At 42.6% G+C, this 18168-nt stretch overlaps 1 protein-coding gene across 2 annotated transcripts in view; it reads right to left on the bottom strand.

Annotated features, from left to right (window-relative positions):
• Positions 1-18168, bottom strand: part of TNXB (tenascin XB) — a 94831-nt gene that overhangs the window by 28827 nt on the left and 47836 nt on the right. For both annotated transcript variants that reach the window (XM_073641871.1, XM_073641870.1), the window contains 13 exons: positions 18012-18092; positions 16675-16965; positions 10935-11219; positions 9581-9853; positions 5948-6220; positions 4014-4316; positions 3567-3863; positions 2798-2920; positions 2244-2381; positions 1990-2109; positions 1564-1707; positions 1315-1445; positions 1046-1178 (listed from right to left, as the gene is read on the bottom strand). In XM_073641871.1, coding sequence (XP_073497972.1) covers positions 1046-1178; positions 1315-1445; positions 1564-1707; positions 1990-2109; positions 2244-2381; positions 2798-2920; positions 3567-3863; positions 4014-4316; positions 5948-6220; positions 9581-9853; positions 10935-11219; positions 16675-16965; positions 18012-18092 — 2592 coding nt within the window. The remainder of the gene's footprint in view (positions 1-1045; positions 1179-1314; positions 1446-1563; positions 1708-1989; positions 2110-2243; positions 2382-2797; positions 2921-3566; positions 3864-4013; positions 4317-5947; positions 6221-9580; positions 9854-10934; positions 11220-16674; positions 16966-18011; positions 18093-18168) is intronic.

The following is an 18168-nucleotide window of genomic DNA, read 5'->3' as shown; positions in this document are numbered from 1 at the left end:
GAAAGCACAGTACTTTGACAATAAATGGCTTCACCCAACCAATAACCATGAGTGTAGAAAAAGTTTTTTTGTTATCATTCATATTCTCTGAAACAAGGCCAAGAAAGGAAAAATTCTGCCGGGGTATGTAAACTTTTGAGCACAACTGTATTTAATTTTTTTTGGGGGGTGGGGGCCCAATTAGAACTTCTGCTATGGGGTCCCATGATTTCTATGTATGCCCCTGCCAGTGACCTAATATAGTGACCTCGGCTCGGCTGCTCGTTTTTCAGTTCTTACTCTCACTGAAATATTACATTTCTCCAGGACTTTCCCTTTTAACCCAAATATTTATGTGTCTTTTTCTTCATAAACTTTTAAATTGAAAATAATTTTGTTTTGTTCTTTCCGTAATGACGATCCTATGGCCGGACACAAAAAAACATTCAGTTCTTGGATCAATAAATACAGGAAATATTAGCGAGGCCTCCATCTGTTCTATGTATATTATGAGTATCCAGACTGGCACGGGAGTCGATATTGTGACACAATTGAAGTTGTAAAATTTTAACCTCAGCCAGTTGGTGACTTGGGAATATGGCTCGATTCAATGCTCGTTCCGTAGAAGATAAAGATCTATGAAGAGCAATAATCATGTGGCTACAAAATTTTTCCGAAAGAGATTGGAACATGTTTAGTCCCTTGGACTTAGAATTGGCATTTTAATAGATGACTTTGTTGCCTCCTTGACATTTGGGAGATATGCTCCAATGTACGCTTGATTTTTTCGGGGGTTGGATCCTCCTCTTGATAAGATGTACATTACAGCAAATCTCCAAATTGTAATGTCCATGACACACACATGACGTCACGACAGCCCAGTTAAGCAAAAAAAAAAAGAAGGGCCGGGAATGCCAGGAGATACGTAGACCTCCTACCCAGCAGTCACAGATTTCTGACTAGCTCGAGGGACCGGAGTCCTGCGAATTAATTCACCTATCTCTATTCCTGACCATTATTTTTCTTTACTCGTTTGTCGATCTAGGATCCTGACAGTTTTACTCACCTGTTGTAAAAGAGGTTGAGATGGGAGCTGAGCTGGTTCCACCTCTCAGAGCTCTCAGCTGGACTCGATACTGAGTGGAAGGATTGAGTTGACTCAACGTGAAAGACGAGAGATGAGGCAACAGACGGATCTCCTGAAAGACATCAAGATGTCTATGCAATTATGTCTAACATTGGCAGAAACTAAGAAAGAGAAATGTATTGTGTCATGAAAGATAAAGGGTTGGAAGGTATACTTCTACTGGTTTAGGAAGTTCAGGTCTAACCTACCTTAACTTCACCTTCTGGTGCTTGATAGGTCAACAGATACCCATCAGGAATGGCATCCGGAGCTTTCCAGCTAAGCAGCGCACTGCGAGCTGTGATCTCACTGGCTGTGAGGTCTCGTGGAGTGTCTGCACCTGCATGTGAATGAAGACACCATCAATGAGGTCATGGATTTCCATGATTTAGTTCCAATTAAGGTCTCGTAGAGTCTTTTGACCCAAGAAACCAAATGTAAAGAAAAGTTCTACTCACTGGTGATAAAAGATGTGGACGTTGGTGTGCTGGTCATGGATCCTTGTGAACTTTGCACACTGACAAAATATTCAGTGTGAGGATGTAAACCAGTCAGAGGAAGTTTGGTTCTATCACCAGGAACTGGAACTGTGACCAATGGGACTGCAAGAAGACGAAGAAGATAAGAACTGTGATTCGAACTGGGTAGATATAGGATCACGATGGTCCACAACCAAGTATGGACATTGATCAATTTTGGCACAGTATGGCAATATTCGATATATCAATGTTAGCAAAATAGTGGTCTTCAAGAATGGTGGTACTTATATATAATAAGATTAATATGCATAGGAAGGGAATTGAAAATGTGGATTGGATCACGGGTGGTCCTCTCAAGTGTTGGGCTTTTTTTGGAAGTTAGTAATGAGCCAAGGTTTCTCTTACTGTTTTCCGCTCTGTAAGTGACCAAATATCTGTCCACCGGTCCTGTAGGAGGTTCCCAGTGCATGACAGCTGACACTTCTGTGACATCATGGGCCCTCAAAGAGCGTGGACCTCCTCCAGCTGTTATAAAAAAAAAAACATTAGAATTAGAGAAAGGTGATTTATGTTTGAAATTTAATGGTGCTTATGTAACACTCATAAAAGTTTATATAACACAGATAAAAGTTCATAGGCACCAATTTCGCAAAAAGTACCTGTGGTGAAAAAGTCCGTCAGGGGTTGGCTTTCCTCAAATCCCCGCACAGAAACCACAGTGACCTCATAGTGCGTTCCGGGGATGAGGCCTTTCAATTGGGTGCTGGTTCCAATAACACTGGTGCTCTCAGGTTCTCCTACATTATCAGAAGGTTATTAATAAAACTCAATTCTCCATATTTAAAGAGGACCTGTCACTTACCATAAACATATATATATATATTCCCCTGGTATAAATGCCGCTGTTCTCATGAATGATGAATGTTTTTCTTCCGTTCCTACGCCTCTCAGTTCCTGAGATTTCCTTCTTCCCTGTATATAAATCTAGTCTTTTTATACAACTGGGTGTGGTCCCCCCAAAAAAAGTTCATGATCTCTCCCATTTGGCTTGAAAAAAGACCATATTTATTTAAAGGGAAGAGAGGACCATATGTTAGGAATGGAGAGGAGCAGGAACAAAAGGAAAATAACGCCAGATTCAGGAGAACAGTTAACAGAATAAAACAAAATTTGGAAACTGACAGGTGTCAAGTAATATAATAGTTAGGATTACCTCCGTCGGCCAGTTGATAGGAAACTTTGAAGGTGGTTGTCTCGGGATTTGGTGGGTCCCAACTAACATCGACTGAGATCTCCCCAATATTGGTAAATCTAAGTTTTCTTGGGAGTTCCAAATCTAGAACAAAAGAAACAAAGGTTTATAAATGTAAATGATAATCTAAAGATATTCAAGTAATTCTAAGTTTGTTCTCTTTAAAATTTAGCCAAAAGGTTGATGAAGCCAAATAGTCACGTTTTGCCCCAAAAAAACAATGAGTCTTCTATCAAATTAAAAGGTCAACACAGTCCGAAACTAGAGAAAAATATATGATATGCAAGTCCGGTGAGATCCGGTGAGATTTACCCCCTTCAAAAAGCAAAATATCTGACTAGCACCAGAGGCAGATGTGGTGGTCCTAGGACCCAATGGCAATTCCATTATTTAGCCCCCCCATGATTATAGACCACTTAAATGTGTTTTCCACTTTAGACAATTCCTTCTTGTTAGGGGTATTCGTTGACGATCAGTAGATCACAAAGTTCCCTCTTGCTGGGTTTCCCAGGGATCAATTGTGATTTGTGGTGAAACTTGGCAGTGCCACCACAGGAGAAGACAGGTATTACACACAGTGCCCATTCACATCATTGGGTTATGTATGTAATACAACATGTTCTCCATAGCAAGTGATGCTCTCCCTCTCATAAATCAGATTTCCTCCATAGGGTATATGACAATGTTTTCTTTAGACAACCCCTTTAAAAGTGGGAATTATTTTTATTACCTAGAGGCCCAGTTTTTCCAGTGGCTTCTAGACTACTAGTCTCCTCTCCCTTCGACATACGATGTAGCTTTACTGTGTAGACAGTATCAGGTTGTAGCCCGGAGAGAAGCACGGTCCGTTCTGTGCCCTCCACTGTTACCGAACTTGATAACTCTTGACCTTGAACAGCGTATCGAACATTGAAGGAGTCAAAAGCACCTTCCGGAGCCTCCCAGGAGACATGGATGGCATGTGGGCCATGTGGAGAAAGGTAAAGGTCACTGTAGATAGGAGGTCCTTGTGTTTCGAGAATTCTTGCTAGAAAATTGGGGACAAAGCATTAAAAGTAAACTATAAAAAATGATCCAAGAAAAATGAAACTGAAGAACCTGAAAATGCCACCACCAAAACCTTCAACCATTGATGATCGACTTTGGCCATCATGGATGTTGTAGACTGATGTGTTACCTGTTGTGACCTCTGTGGATAAGGGCATGCTTCTCTTCTCCCCTCTTAGACCATAGGCATTACATTCATATCTGCTGGCTGGGAGGAGTCCTTGGACAATAGTGCTGGTGTCGTGTCCCGCAATCACAATTTCCCTAATTCTACCGTCAGGATCTCGACATTGGACTATGATGGAGTCAAAAGCAACATTTCCTTCCACTATCCATGATAACGTTATGGTTTCCTGGGTCACATCAGATGCCACCAGCTTGACCAGGCGAGGATCCAGGAGAGATGCTGCTGAAGGGGCCACTTTCTTTGGTACTGTAAAAGTGTTACGATTAGTTTGGTGAATAACTGTTGAATAGGGTTGGTTCTAATCAATTCGAAGGACCAAGTCAGTACAGGAGGTATAAGAGCAGCCTCCTATCTCCCGGCAGACCCCGGCTCAACATTTGATTATCCTGCATGATGTAACATAATCATCGCGCCATGCCGACAGATCAAAAGAAGAGCTGTGGATGCCGTCAGGTAAGTGTCTGCTCTTATGTCCAGATTACTGAGCAGGTCCTGCGAATATAATCGAACCAAGTCTACTATATAACTTATGACCTAACTTTTTATTCTGTGTAATTCCCATGGTTAAATATTCTTGGTCACAATTTAAATGCTTGGATTTTAATGTAATATAATAGTCACCTAGTTAACAATGCAGATTTTTGCCCACAAAATGATATAGGCAAAAATAATAGTTTCCACTATTGGCACAGATAGTACTGCTGTTCTGTTTCTCTTTATAACTGATGTAGGCACAGATAGTACTGTCTGCCTTCTTCTTAAGAATCATATACATACAGATAATGCCTTTCCCTGTAAATGATGTAGAAACAGATAGTACTGCCTTCCTACTTCACACATAATAACGATGCTCCCACAGATTGTACTGCCTCGCTGTCTCTCCTTGTAAATGATGCAGGCACAGACATTACTGCCTTTCTGTCTCTTTCTGTAACCTATGTGAGCATAGATGACACTGCCTACTTATCATTTCCTCTGCATGATGAAAGCATAGTTTGTGCCACCCCATATCTCTCCCTGTAGATTTAACAGGCACAGATAGTACTGCATCGCCAAATCTTCTTGTAAATGATGTAGTTACAGAGAGTCTTTCCTCCCTATCTATCTGTGTTAATGATGTGGGTACAGATAGTTCTGCCTTTCTACTTCTAGAGGTGAATAATGTAATCACAGATAGTGCTGCCATTCTCTCGCCCACCGGTAATTTTGCCAGTATATATAGTACTGCTGTCCCACCTCTAGGCACTTATATTTTTGCCTTCCTGCCTCATTCTGTAAGTTATGTAGAAAGATATAGTGCTGATTTTGTACCTCTCCATGTACATGATGTAGACACAGACAGTACTGCCTCCCTGTCTCTCCATATATGTACATGTTATAGGCACAGATAGTACTGCCTCCCCGTCTCTCCATATATGTACATGTTATAGGCACAGATAGTACTGCCTCCCCGTCTCTCCATATATGTACATGTTATAGGCACAGATAGTGCTTTCTCCCAGCTTAATTAATGTATGTACATGTTATAGGAACAGACAGTATTGGTTGCCTGTCTCTCCATGTATTTACATGCTAGGTCACAGCCACACTATCAGTATTCGGTCAGTATTTTTTCTCAGGAGTGGGAGCCAAAACCAGGAGTGGGTGATAAATGCAGAATTGGTTACTTGTTTCTATTATACCTTTTCTCTGATTGTTCCTCACCTGGTTTTGGCTCCCACTCCTGAGAAAAAATACTGACCGACTACTGACCAAATACTGATAGTGGGGCCGTGGCCTTATAGGCACAAATAGTACTGCCTTCTTGTTTCTTGTTGTCATTCATTCACACAGTATTATGAAATAGTCACAGTGAGCGGCTGTGGTGGCTCCATCACCTGTGGTGGTCTCGACTATGGATGCTTTGCTCCTCTTTCCGCCTGAAACTCCATAAAGGATAAACTTATATCTCTTCCCAGGCTTTAAATTTTCAACCTCTATGGAACGTTGGTGCGTATCCAAAGTAACCTCCTTAGATTTCCCCTCGGCATCCCGGTACATGAGAAGAAACGTGTCAAATTCACCACCAGTGACTTCCCAAGATAGGCGGACAGTTTCACTGTAGACCTCAGATGCAGAGAAGGACTCCAGACGTGGAAGCGTGGTCTTCTCTAAAAAAAACAACGAGCATGGAATATCATAAACCAAGGCAAGAACAGCTCTTAATTGTCTTGTCTTTCTGATGTGACGATTAGTCATTAAGGGGGCTCTAAGCTGTATGGATATTGTGAAAGAGGGGATTTTTTATTCATTATAATGGTCAACATATAATGCTACTTTTCTCCTTTAGAGGCAACTGTAGGAGAAATGTGTGGCTGAGTACAGCTTCCCCACAGCAGATCATCTGGGGTTTGATGGTGCAGCTGGATTATCCTCGTTATACCACAACTGGGCTATCCTTGTTATATAATAGCTGGGCTATCCTCATTATACCGCAACCGGGATATCCTCATTATAACACAGCTGAGTTATCCTTGTTTTACCACAGCAAGGCTATCCTCGTTAAATTATAGCTGGGCTATCCTCATTATGTTACAGCTGTGCTATCCTTGTTATACCACAGCTGGTCTATCCTCATTATACCACAGCAAGGCTATCCTCATTAAATTATAGCTGGGCTATCCTCAGTATACCACAGCAGGGCTATCTTTGTTATACCACAGCTGACTATCCTTGTTATAACACAGCTAGGCTAACCTCATTATATTACAGCTAGGCTATCTTCATTATACCACAGCTGAATTATCCTCGTTACACCACAGCTACGCTATCCTCATTATATTACAGCTAGGCTATCCTCATTATACCACAGCTGAATTATCTTCGTTATACCACAGCAAAACTATCCTTGTTTTACCACAGCTGAATTATCCTCGTTATGCCACAACTGGGATATCCTCATTATACCACAGCAGGGCTATCTTTGTTATACCACAGCTGATCTATCATCGTTATATCACAGCTAGGCTATCCTCATTATACCACAGCTGAACTATCCTTGTTATACCACAGCTAGGCTATCCTCATTATACTACAGCTAGGCTATCCTCATTATACCACAGCTGAACTATCCTTGTTATACCACAGCTGGGCTAGCCTCATTATATCACAGCTGATCTATCATCGTTATATCACAGCTAGGCTATCCTCATTATACCACAGCTGAACTATCCTTGTTATACCACAGCTAGGCTATCCTCATTATATGACAGCTAGGCTATCCTCATTATACCACAGCTGAACTATCCTTGTTATACCACAGCTAGGCTATCCTCATTATATTACAGCTAGGCTATCCTCATTATACCACAGCTGAACTATCCTTGTTATACCACAGCTAGGCTATCCTCATTATACCACAGCTGAACTATCCTTGTTATACCACAGCTAGGCTATCCTCATTATACCACAGCTGAACTACCCTTGTTATACCACAGCTAGGCTATCCTCATTATACCACAGCTGAACTATCCTTGTTATACCACAGCTAGGCTATCCTCATCATACCACAGCTGAACTACCCTTGTTATACCACAGCTAGGCTATCCTCATTATACCACAGCTGAACTATCCTTGTTATACCACAGCTAGGCTATCCTCATTATATTACAGCTAGGCTATCCTCATTATACCACAGCTGAACTATCCTTGTTATACCACAGCTAGGCTATCCTCATTATATTACAGCTAGGCTATCCTCATTATACCACAGCTGAACTATCCTTGTTATACCACAGCTAGGCTATCCTCATCATACCACAGCTGAACTACCCTTGTTATACCACAGCTAGGCTTTCCTCATTATACCACAGCTGAACTATCCTTGTTATACCACAGCTAGGCTATCCTCATTATACCACAGCTGAACTACCCTTGTTATACCACAGCTAGGCTATCCTCATTATACCACAGCTGAACTATCCTTGTTATACCACAGCTAGGCTATCCTCATCATACCACAGCTGAACTACCCTTGTTATACCACAGCTAGGCTATCCTCATTATACCACAGCTGAACTATCCTTGTTATACCACAGCTAGGCTATCCTCATTATATTACAGCTAGGCTATCCTCATTATACCACAGCTGAACTATCCTTGTTATACCACAGCTAGGCTATCCTCATTATATTACAGCTAGGCTATCCTCATTATACCACAGCTGAACTATCCTTGTTATACCACAGCTAGGCTATCCTCATTATACCACAGCTGAACTACCCTTGTTATACCACAGCTAGGCTATCCTCATTATACCACAGCTGAACTATCCTTGTTATACCACAGCTAGGCTATCCTCATCATACCACAGCTGAACTACCCTTGTTATACCACAGCTAGGCTATCCTCATTATACCACAGCTGAACTATCCTTGTTATACCACAGCTAGGTTATCCTCATTATATTACAGCTAGGCTATCCTCATTATACCACAGCTGAACTATCCTTGTTATACCACAGCTAGGCTATCCTCATTATATTACAGCTAGGCTATCCTCATTATACCACAGCTGAACTATCCTTGTTATACCACAGCTAGGCTATCCTCATCATACCACAGCTGAACTACCCTTGTTATACCACAGCTAGGCTATCCTCATTATACCACAGCTGAACTATCCTTGTTATACCACAGCTAGGCTATCCTCATTATACCACAGCTGAACTACCCTTGTTATACCACAGCTAGGCTATCCTCATTATACCACAGCTGAACTATCCTTGTTATACCACAGCTAGGCTATCCTCATCATACCACAGCTGAACTACCCTTGTTATACCACAGCTAGGCTATCCTCATTATACCACAGCTGAACTATCCTTGTTATACCACAGCTAGGCTATCCTCATTATATTACAGCTAGGCTATCCTCATTATACCACAGCTGAACTATCCTTGTTATACCACAGCTAGGCTATCCTCATTATATTACAGCTAGGCTATCCTCATTATACCACAGCTGAACTATCCTTGTTATACCACAGCTAGGCTATCCTCATTATACCACAGCTGAACTACCCTTGTTATACCACAGCTAGCCTACCCTCATTATACCACAGCTGAACTATCCTTGTTATACCACAGCTAGGCTATCCTCATCATACCACAGCTGAACTACCCTTGTTATACCACAGCTAGGCTATCCTCATTATACCACAGCTGAACTATCCTTGTTATACCACAGCTAGGCTATCCTCATTATATTACAGCTAGGCTATCCTCATTATACCACAGCTGAACTATCCTTGTTATACCACAGCTAGGCTATCCTCATTATATTACAGCTAGGCTATCCTCATTATACCACAGCTGAACTATCCTTGTTATACCACAGCTAGGCTATCCTCATTATACCACAGCTGAACTACCCTTGTTATACCACAGCTAGGCTATCCTCAGTATACCACAGCTGAACTATCCTTGTTATACCACAGCTAGGCTATCCTCATTATACCAGCTCTTTCTCACCTGTGCTGGTTTCTGCTGTCACTGGTTTACTCTTCTTTCCATCCAGTAAACCATATAAGAAAAATTTATATTTTTTTCCAGGCTTTAGCTCCTTCACATCAAAAGATCTCAAATCACTTTCTAGATCAATTTCTCTTGGTTGTCCTTCTGCATCCCGATAGACCAGAAGAAAAGAGTCGAAGTCTCCACCAGAAACTTCCCACGTGAGATGAGCCGAGTCACTGGGGACATTGGAGAGGGAAAGGGACTCCAGGTGAGGGGGCTTGGGTTTTTCTATGGAAGAGGAAGAGATGACATAAATATGCCATACGGAGTTATCGGGTATAACACATTACAGAGGACAAGTCTGGTATCGGTACAGATGTTATATCTATGACAGCTAAGGATACAGGTGGCCAAACACTAGATAGAAGTAGATTGATGCCCGAGCAATCAGTGAACAAATGATCTCGGTGTGATTGATCTTTTTGCAGATGCACAATTTAGTCCACCATGGCTTTACAGTCGTCCAAACTGGTCATACATGGTCAGTGATATCCGGTGAAATGTTTTGGGGAACTTTCTGGAATAACAGGCCAGTATTTGTTCACCCAAAGGGCACTTGTTTTCGTAGAAATCATCTGTTTCAATCCACTTTAGACTAAATTGTATGTCTATCATTAGTCAAATGTGTTTGAGCACCTTAAAGACTTATTCCCAAAAATGTAATGTAGGACTGGTGGAGGACCAACCATTGGGACTCCTATCGATCCCTAGAATGGGATGCATTCCTCCATTAATTTTCTACTTGACTGTTTGAGATAGCTAAGTGATGTACCTGGCTATGAATGGAGTGGCCACTGATCCATTCTGAGGGGGCATTTAAGAGTTCTGTTCTTGGATTGGTGGGCTCCCACTGGTCCACAAAGTTATTACCTATCCTGTAGAACCTATCCCACCAATGTTGGGAATAACCCATAAAGCATGCTGTGCAAATTTCATCAGTCCCTGCAGTGCCTACCTGCCAGGTGCCATTTACAATATTGATGCGACCTCTCCACCCCCTACAGCTACTTCATTGCATGTAAAAAGTCCTCCCAAAAAGTTGATCATATACCACTGTCTGCTCAATAAGCTAAATAACCTAGGCATCTAATATCCTGTGTAGCTGCCTCTCCTTAGGTCTGGGCACCAATTGAAGGATCAGGATACTAGGTTTGAGTGTGTAGGTTATAAGGGTCAGTGGTGCCCTCTTCAGTAATGAGAGTAACATTTCTCTTGATGCTCTAATCCAGAGACATTTCACCTCCTCAGTTGTCACCACCCTAATAATGAAAAAGTAAAACCTCCCCCCACATCCCCACATCTCTAGTACCTGTGAAGATAAACGTTGTCTCCGGTTTGCTGTAAGTGTCCCCCAATATCCCCCGAAGCTCCACTGTGTAATTAACTTCAGCAACCAGTCCGGTGATGTGATAAGTTGTCTCGTCCCCTCTTAAAGTCTCCTCTTGGTATGGACCTCCAGAGGGTCCATACTGGAGCATATAACCATCAAAATCTCCATCCAAGGGTTCCCACGTCACACGGAAGGAATCTGGCCGGATCTCAGACACCGAAAGGGGGGAAAGACGAGGTGGTGTTCCTCTATCTGGAGAAGAATCTGGACAAGAATTAAAAAATCAACAAGGTAAACAAAAAAAACCCATGGGAACGTATTTTTAATCCTTACCAATTGGAAAAACAGTAAGAAAATGTAGTAGATACATGGGTGTATAAACCGAGGAAATGAGGGTCTACGGGTTCTCTTGTGTGGCACTCCGAAAAAGAACAAATGTAGTTCGGAGGTGGCCATGTATGTATGTTTTTGGAAGTAAATAAACACTACAGTGGAGCCAGTTTCTTTTTTGCTGGAGTGGGAATGAAGAAGAAGGGGACCCCCATGCTTCTGATCGGTGGATTCCTGGAATTGGAAGAGGCCACCTTTCATACATTTATGGGGAGTCCTTTTGATATTCCATATATGAGGTATATGGTAATACCCTTTGCTTCATTGTGGCCTTTAGGTTGGTTCAGTCTGGCATTGTGGCCAGAGAAGGTCGATGACACATATAAAGTTGTGCTACCCGACACTGGAAGGCTCGTTGGCGCAGGACGATGTTACACATGAGTAACGGGTGATACGACATTGGTGACATATTCCTATAAATCCATTTATCACTGAATTAGTTCCCAGCCGGAGCTCACTCACCCACGCATGCTTTGGCAAAAATAATTGTGTCTGTTACTGCCAAAAAGTTTTATCTGTACATGAATAAGTCAATGAAAGCAAAACAATGTGTCAGAGAAGCAAAGAACTCAGCACAGGCCAAAATTCATCGAGATCCGTGATGTGAGCGTTGGTTTTACAGGAAAGATCTGGCTCGCTTCTTTTCGTTCACATTTTGCACAATGCTATAATAGGCGCTTCTTTACCATTGTTCACATTGTGTACATTGTCTGCTATAATAGGACATGCAAGCCTAAATTATTATCTTATTGGTGTTCAGATAAAACTACGATTGGTAAGGGTGTCAGGAAACCACACTTCTTTGCCATGTCCTAGTAAAGACTTCAATCGTACAGCAGAATGAATTGTCCATATGGCTCTTTTGTACATTGTGGCATTAACGGGATCAGATCTCATCAGAGAAAAGCTCCATTAAGTTAATTTTTAATCTGGTGATGAATTAGAAGACCAGCAAAGGCAATGACATTTTCATGCTGGCTTTAGGCGCAGCTACCTGGCATTGAATTATCAAGAGACATTCAAGTTTCCTAATAAGGAATATGTGGAATAGAAATACTGTTTTAAATAAAATACATACAGATATAAATGGAAATGCACAGCTCTTCAGAACTGACATTATGGTGCTGGGTGTGGCAAATCACGTGGTGGCCAATTTTAGCTGACTTGGTCAGATGTAGATAAGTACAAGATGTGCAGTCTCTGTGTTTGCCTATTCGGGAAAGGTCAAACTTTGTGAGTGTTGGTTTCTCCGGAGAAGACGGATGGATCTCTGTATTTGTTTGTTGAAAGTTATGAGATTAGTCATTACAGAGCTATGTATTTACTCCTAACATGAGCAACAACAACAATGCTGTGGGTTTGGGATTCCCCGTGCGTTAGTTAGCAGCGCCTTTAATCAACACTGTCCTGTCTACTATCTTAGAGACGAGATTGATGGAGACCACAAGAACACTACTGCGTCATGCAAGTGTACAACTGAAAGCATTGAGACTTAGAGTTGTTACACAATAAAAAAGTATAGATACAACCTGTATCATTCAACCATCATCAAATTCATAAGAACTCTAGAAGATCATCAACATGGTCAATAGGACATCACCAGAACATCGAGTACCATTACTAGACACCAGGCAGTGATGGATTAATGTTTCTGGGCCAGAGATGATTCTGAAGGTCAACCTCCATTTACACAACAAGTCCATGTCCACTTGTAATTACATCGCAATTAGCCGAATACGTTGATATTGGCAAGACTGACCAACTCTCCATCGACAGATGATGAGGAAGAAAAAAACCTTGGGGTGTGTCGAATTTCAATATGCCTTTCTCTTATTTTGTCAACGAAGATAAAGAGCTTCAAAAAGTGGCTTCCTCAACTGTCCCTATTGAGAACATGTACACACTTGGCCAAGTCATACATACATATACACTGCTCAAAAAAATAAAGGGAACACTTAAACAACAGAATATAACTCCAAGTAAATCAAACTTCTGTGAAATCAAACTGTCCACTTAGGAAGCAACACTGATTGACAATCAATTTCACATGCTGTTGTGCAAATCGAATAGACAATAGATGGAAATTATTGGCAATTATCAAGACACCCTCAATAAAGGAGTGGTTCTGCAGGTGGTGACCACAGACCACATCTCAGTACCAATGCTTCCTGGCTGATATTTTAGTCACTTTTGAATGTTGGCTGTGCTTTCACACTCGTGGTAGCATGAGACGGACTCTACAACCCACAGAAGTTGCTCAGGTAGTGCAGCTCATCCAGGATGGCACAACAATGCGAGCTGTGGTAAGAAGGTTTGCTGTGTCTGTCAGCGTAGTGTCCAGAGGCTGGAGGCGCTACCAGGAGACAGGCCAGTACACCAGGAGACGTGGAGGGCACCGTAGGAGGGCAACAACCCAGCAGCAGGACCACTACCTCCGCCTTTGTGCAAGGAGGAACAGGAGGAGCACTGCCAGAGCCCTGCAAAATGACCACAAATGCCACAAATGTGCATGTGTCTGCACAAAAGGTTAGAAACCGACTCCGTGAGTGTGGTATGAGGGCCCGACGTCCACAGATGGGGGTTGTGCTCACAGCCCAACACCGTGCAGGACGCTTTGCATTTGCCACAGAACACCAGGATTGGCAAAGTCTCCACTGGCGCCCTGTGCTCTTCACAGATGAAAGCAGGTTCACACTGAGCACATGTGACAGACGTGACAGAGTCTGGAGACGCCGTGGAGAGCGATCTGCTGCCTGCAACATCCTTCAGCATGACCGGTTTGGCAGTGGGTCAGTAATGGTGTGGGGTGGCATTTCTTTGGAGGGCCGCACAGCCCTCCATGTGGGTGCGCGCCAGAGGTAGCCTGACTGCCATTAGGTACCGAGATGAGATCCTCAGACCCCTTGTGAGACCATATGCTGGTGCGGTTGGCCCTGGGTTCCTCCTAATGCAGGACAATGCCAGACCTCATGTGGCTGGAGTGTGTCAGCAGTTCCTGCAAGATGAAGGCATTGAAGCTATGGACTGGCCCGCCCGTTCCCCAGACCTGAATCCGATTGAGCACATCTGGGACATCATGTCTCGCTCCATCCACCAACGTCACGTTGCACCACAGACGGTCCAGGAGTCGGCGGATGCTTTAGTCCAGGTCTGGTAGGAGATCCCACAGGAGACCATCCACAACCTCATCAGGAGCATGCCCAGGCGTTGTAGGGAGGTCATACAGGCACGTGGAGGCCACACACAATACTCAGCCTCATCAGGAGCATGCCCAGGCGGTGTAGGGAGGCCATACAGGCACGTGGAGGCCACACACAATACTCAGCCTCATCAGGAGCATGCCCAGGCGTTGTAGGAAGGTCATACAGGCACGTGGAGGCCACACACAATACTCAGCCTCATCAGGAGCATGCCCAGGCGTTGTAGGGAGGTCATACAGGCACGTGGAGGCCACACACAATACTCAGCCTCATCAGGAGCATGCCCAGGCGTTGTAGGGAGGTCATACAGGCACGTGGAGGCCACACACAATACTCAGCCTCATCAGGAGCATGCCCAGGCGTTGTAGGGAGGTCATACAGACACGTGGAGGCCACATACAATACTCAGCCTCATCAGGAGCATGCCCAGGCGTTGTAGGGAGGTCATACAGGCACGTGGAGGCCACACACAATACTGAGCCTCATCAAGAGCATGCCCAGGCGTTGTAGGGAGGTCATACAGGCACGTGGAGGCCACACACAATACTCAGCCTCATCAGGAGCATGCCCAGGCGTTGTAGGGAAGTCATACAGGCACGTGGAGGCCACACACAATACTGAGCCTCATTTTGACTTGTTTTAAGGACATTACATCAAAGTTGGATCAGCCTGTAGTGTGTTTTTCCACTTTAATTTTGGGTGTGACTCCAAATCCAGGCCTCCATTGGTTAATAAATTTGATTTCCATTGATGATTTGTGTGTGATTTTGTTGTCAGCACATTCAACTTTGTACAGAACAAAGTATTCAATGAGAATATTTCATTCATTCAGATCTAGGATGGGTTATTTCAGTGTTCCCTTTATTTTTATTTGAGCAGTATATATCGGGATGTTGGGAGGAATAGATGTCAGGAAAACAAACATTTGCCTACAGTTATTTTAGGTGTACGGGCAACTCGAAAAGTCATTTGGTTATTATTTTATAGACCCTAGTGGTAAATAATCAGCTCCAAAGTCCTCTCCACCTGGGGTTGTTTTCTGCTAGGCTTTTGGTGCTCATTACAGATGGATCCTCTCTCTTGTATTCTGGTGGGTCAATCTGGTAGGTTACTAATAGGACATCAATATATGACATTCAGAGCACGACTACCATCCCTATATCATGTTGATTGATTACTACACCAACAGACACCATCACCATCATACAGAGCCATTGATCGTTATTGGAAAATCCATGTCCTTTAGTAGAAAAATGCAAGATATATACTGGAAAACCAAAATCTGCAAGCAGCAAGCCATCACTAGCATATCGTTGGGTCTTCAGTAGATTACTATGAGAGCATTGCTATATATAACACCATATAAACACAAACAAACCATTATTTTATGATAGTAATGCTGCATCGCAGCAAGTTTATGAACTGAAAATGAAGAAAAGTGGACCAATATCATATCTAAGACCACTTTGGAATATCAAATCAACATCACAACCAGTGGTTCGCAGCGCAATCTCCATATGGACATACGTGAGAAATGGTAGGTAAAACACTATCACATCATCTTTGCATCATTGTACTCAATAAATGGGGCTACAAAAGATAGGAATATATGGAGAACTCAGTGGCTTATAATGGAACCACTTATGACTCCTACAGTAGTTGACCTTGTGGGTTTCATGGCTTTAGTGTCACTGGTGTGTATTGTAGTTAGTTATACATTATGGAAATTATTTTAGATGCAAAATATGGCAATTTTGAGCAGTGATGTAATGGGAAGAAGCATCTATGAAGTTTACATGGGAATATATTTTTAGGAATTGAGAGCCCTTTAGAACTGCAGATGCTGATCCGGGATCCAAGATTTTAAAAATAGGTTGTGTTTTTGGCCTGTTCTTGGTTTTTTATCATGAAATGTGCTGCAAAATACATCAATGTGCATCAGTCAGCTGGAATAAGTTGATATTCTAACAATCTCCGGGGAGGTTTGATAATTATTCATCTGGATCACTGCTCTAGACAATGGGATAACATACTGTACTCTAGGTAATGCCTATCCTGTAACAAACATGGCATACATCCCACTTCTGGTCAAAATATGTAGAACGTAGATCTTGTAGGATCCTTCATACCTGTCGTCACCTCCTCCTTTAGGGGGCGCGATAGTTTCCCACCCCGCATGCCGTACAGCGATATTGCGTATCTGGTGTTCTGACTCAGGTCCTGTAAGGTCACCTCTCTTTGTTCTCCGGGAACACTTATTTCTTTTGGTCCCAAACTATCGGTTACATCCTCATAACGGATTAAGAAGGACTCGAAGATGCCAGGCCTGGCTTTCCATATTAACGTGACACTGTTACTCGTGACATCTTGAACTTGCAAGCCACCCATTGGAGCAACCGGTCCAGGAGGTTTCTTCACAGCTAAAGAAATAGAAGAAATGGCTAGATAAAGACTGATTTACAATGTATTCTAGATCATTTAGTTCCACTGCATGTACAGTGGTTTTGGACAACTTAAAAAAATATTGATGTGGAAATTGAAGCGCAAGAAAAAAATCATTGTAGAGATTGAGCATAACAATGATTATATTAATTAGGCAAGAAGAAGTGAAGTAGACATGGTTAGAAAACAAATAGATCCATCCTGTGATCATAATCATATACTACAGATTTGAAAGAAGATGGTAAGGCCAGGTAACAGAGAGTACATGCTTGATTGTAGTCCTGACACTTTAATTTTTAGGTGCCAAGAGAAGATCAGATCATTGACTTCTCTCCTATTGAAAATTGAGGACATAAGTTTGGAAGGTGGAAATCAAGACTAAGGTTGGCCAACCACATTAGACTCCTATTGGCCTGACAATAACTTTTCTTGACCTCCCTCCCCAACACTTGAACACTGAACTTGACTCAACCAAGTAGTTGCATCTTAAATTCCCAATATCTGCTGCCAGTGAAGAGTCAGAAGGGTCCCGTACACATTAGATGGTTGACCGTATCAGCCTTTGGCCAACATTGTGTGTGTGTGTATGTCCAGCTTCAGACCAAGATTAGTGCCACAGGATAGACCACGATTTCTCAAACTTCAAGGTAGTCCTAAATGGTAACATGCCCACCAGTTGCAGGTGAAGACAACTGGGGAAGCAGTCATCAAACCCTGCAAAGTCCTAGCATCATCAAGGACTCATTTTGAGCTTATTTTAGTGGTATATTAGTTCAAGAAACAGATAAATAATATATTAAAAAAATGTACAATTTTGGCATGGACTCTCACCAGTCATAAGCTTGAGGTATCACCATGTTCTGTAGATAAAGCTTACGAGGCTCTGGTGTAGGCTATAGCTCATGTGTAAGATCAGAATGGAGGCTGAGACATTGAACACATTAGAGAAGATGACATACTAATGTAAAAGGTTCTTTAAGGGAATCTGTCCGCAGGTTAGATCACACAATTGGCAATTAATTACCTTTGGTTGTGGTGACTTCAGGCGTATATGGAGGTCGAGTGGTCACTTCAACATGCGGTTGAGCGGTCGTGGTTAACGGAGCTGTCAGTAATTGCAAAACCAATGTTATCTCCATAGTTTCCAACACAAAAAATGTCCTAAACCCCCTGACCATCGA

This window comes from Phyllobates terribilis, unplaced genomic scaffold, assembly GCF_046119375.1.
Source record: "Phyllobates terribilis strain yellow unplaced genomic scaffold, ASM4611937v1 Scaffold_7__3_contigs__length_470593459, whole genome shotgun sequence".
Taxonomy (NCBI): domain Eukaryota; kingdom Metazoa; phylum Chordata; class Amphibia; order Anura; family Dendrobatidae; genus Phyllobates; species Phyllobates terribilis.
Note: the sequence above shows the minus strand (reverse complement) of the source record. Positions and strands in the feature narration are given on the sequence as shown.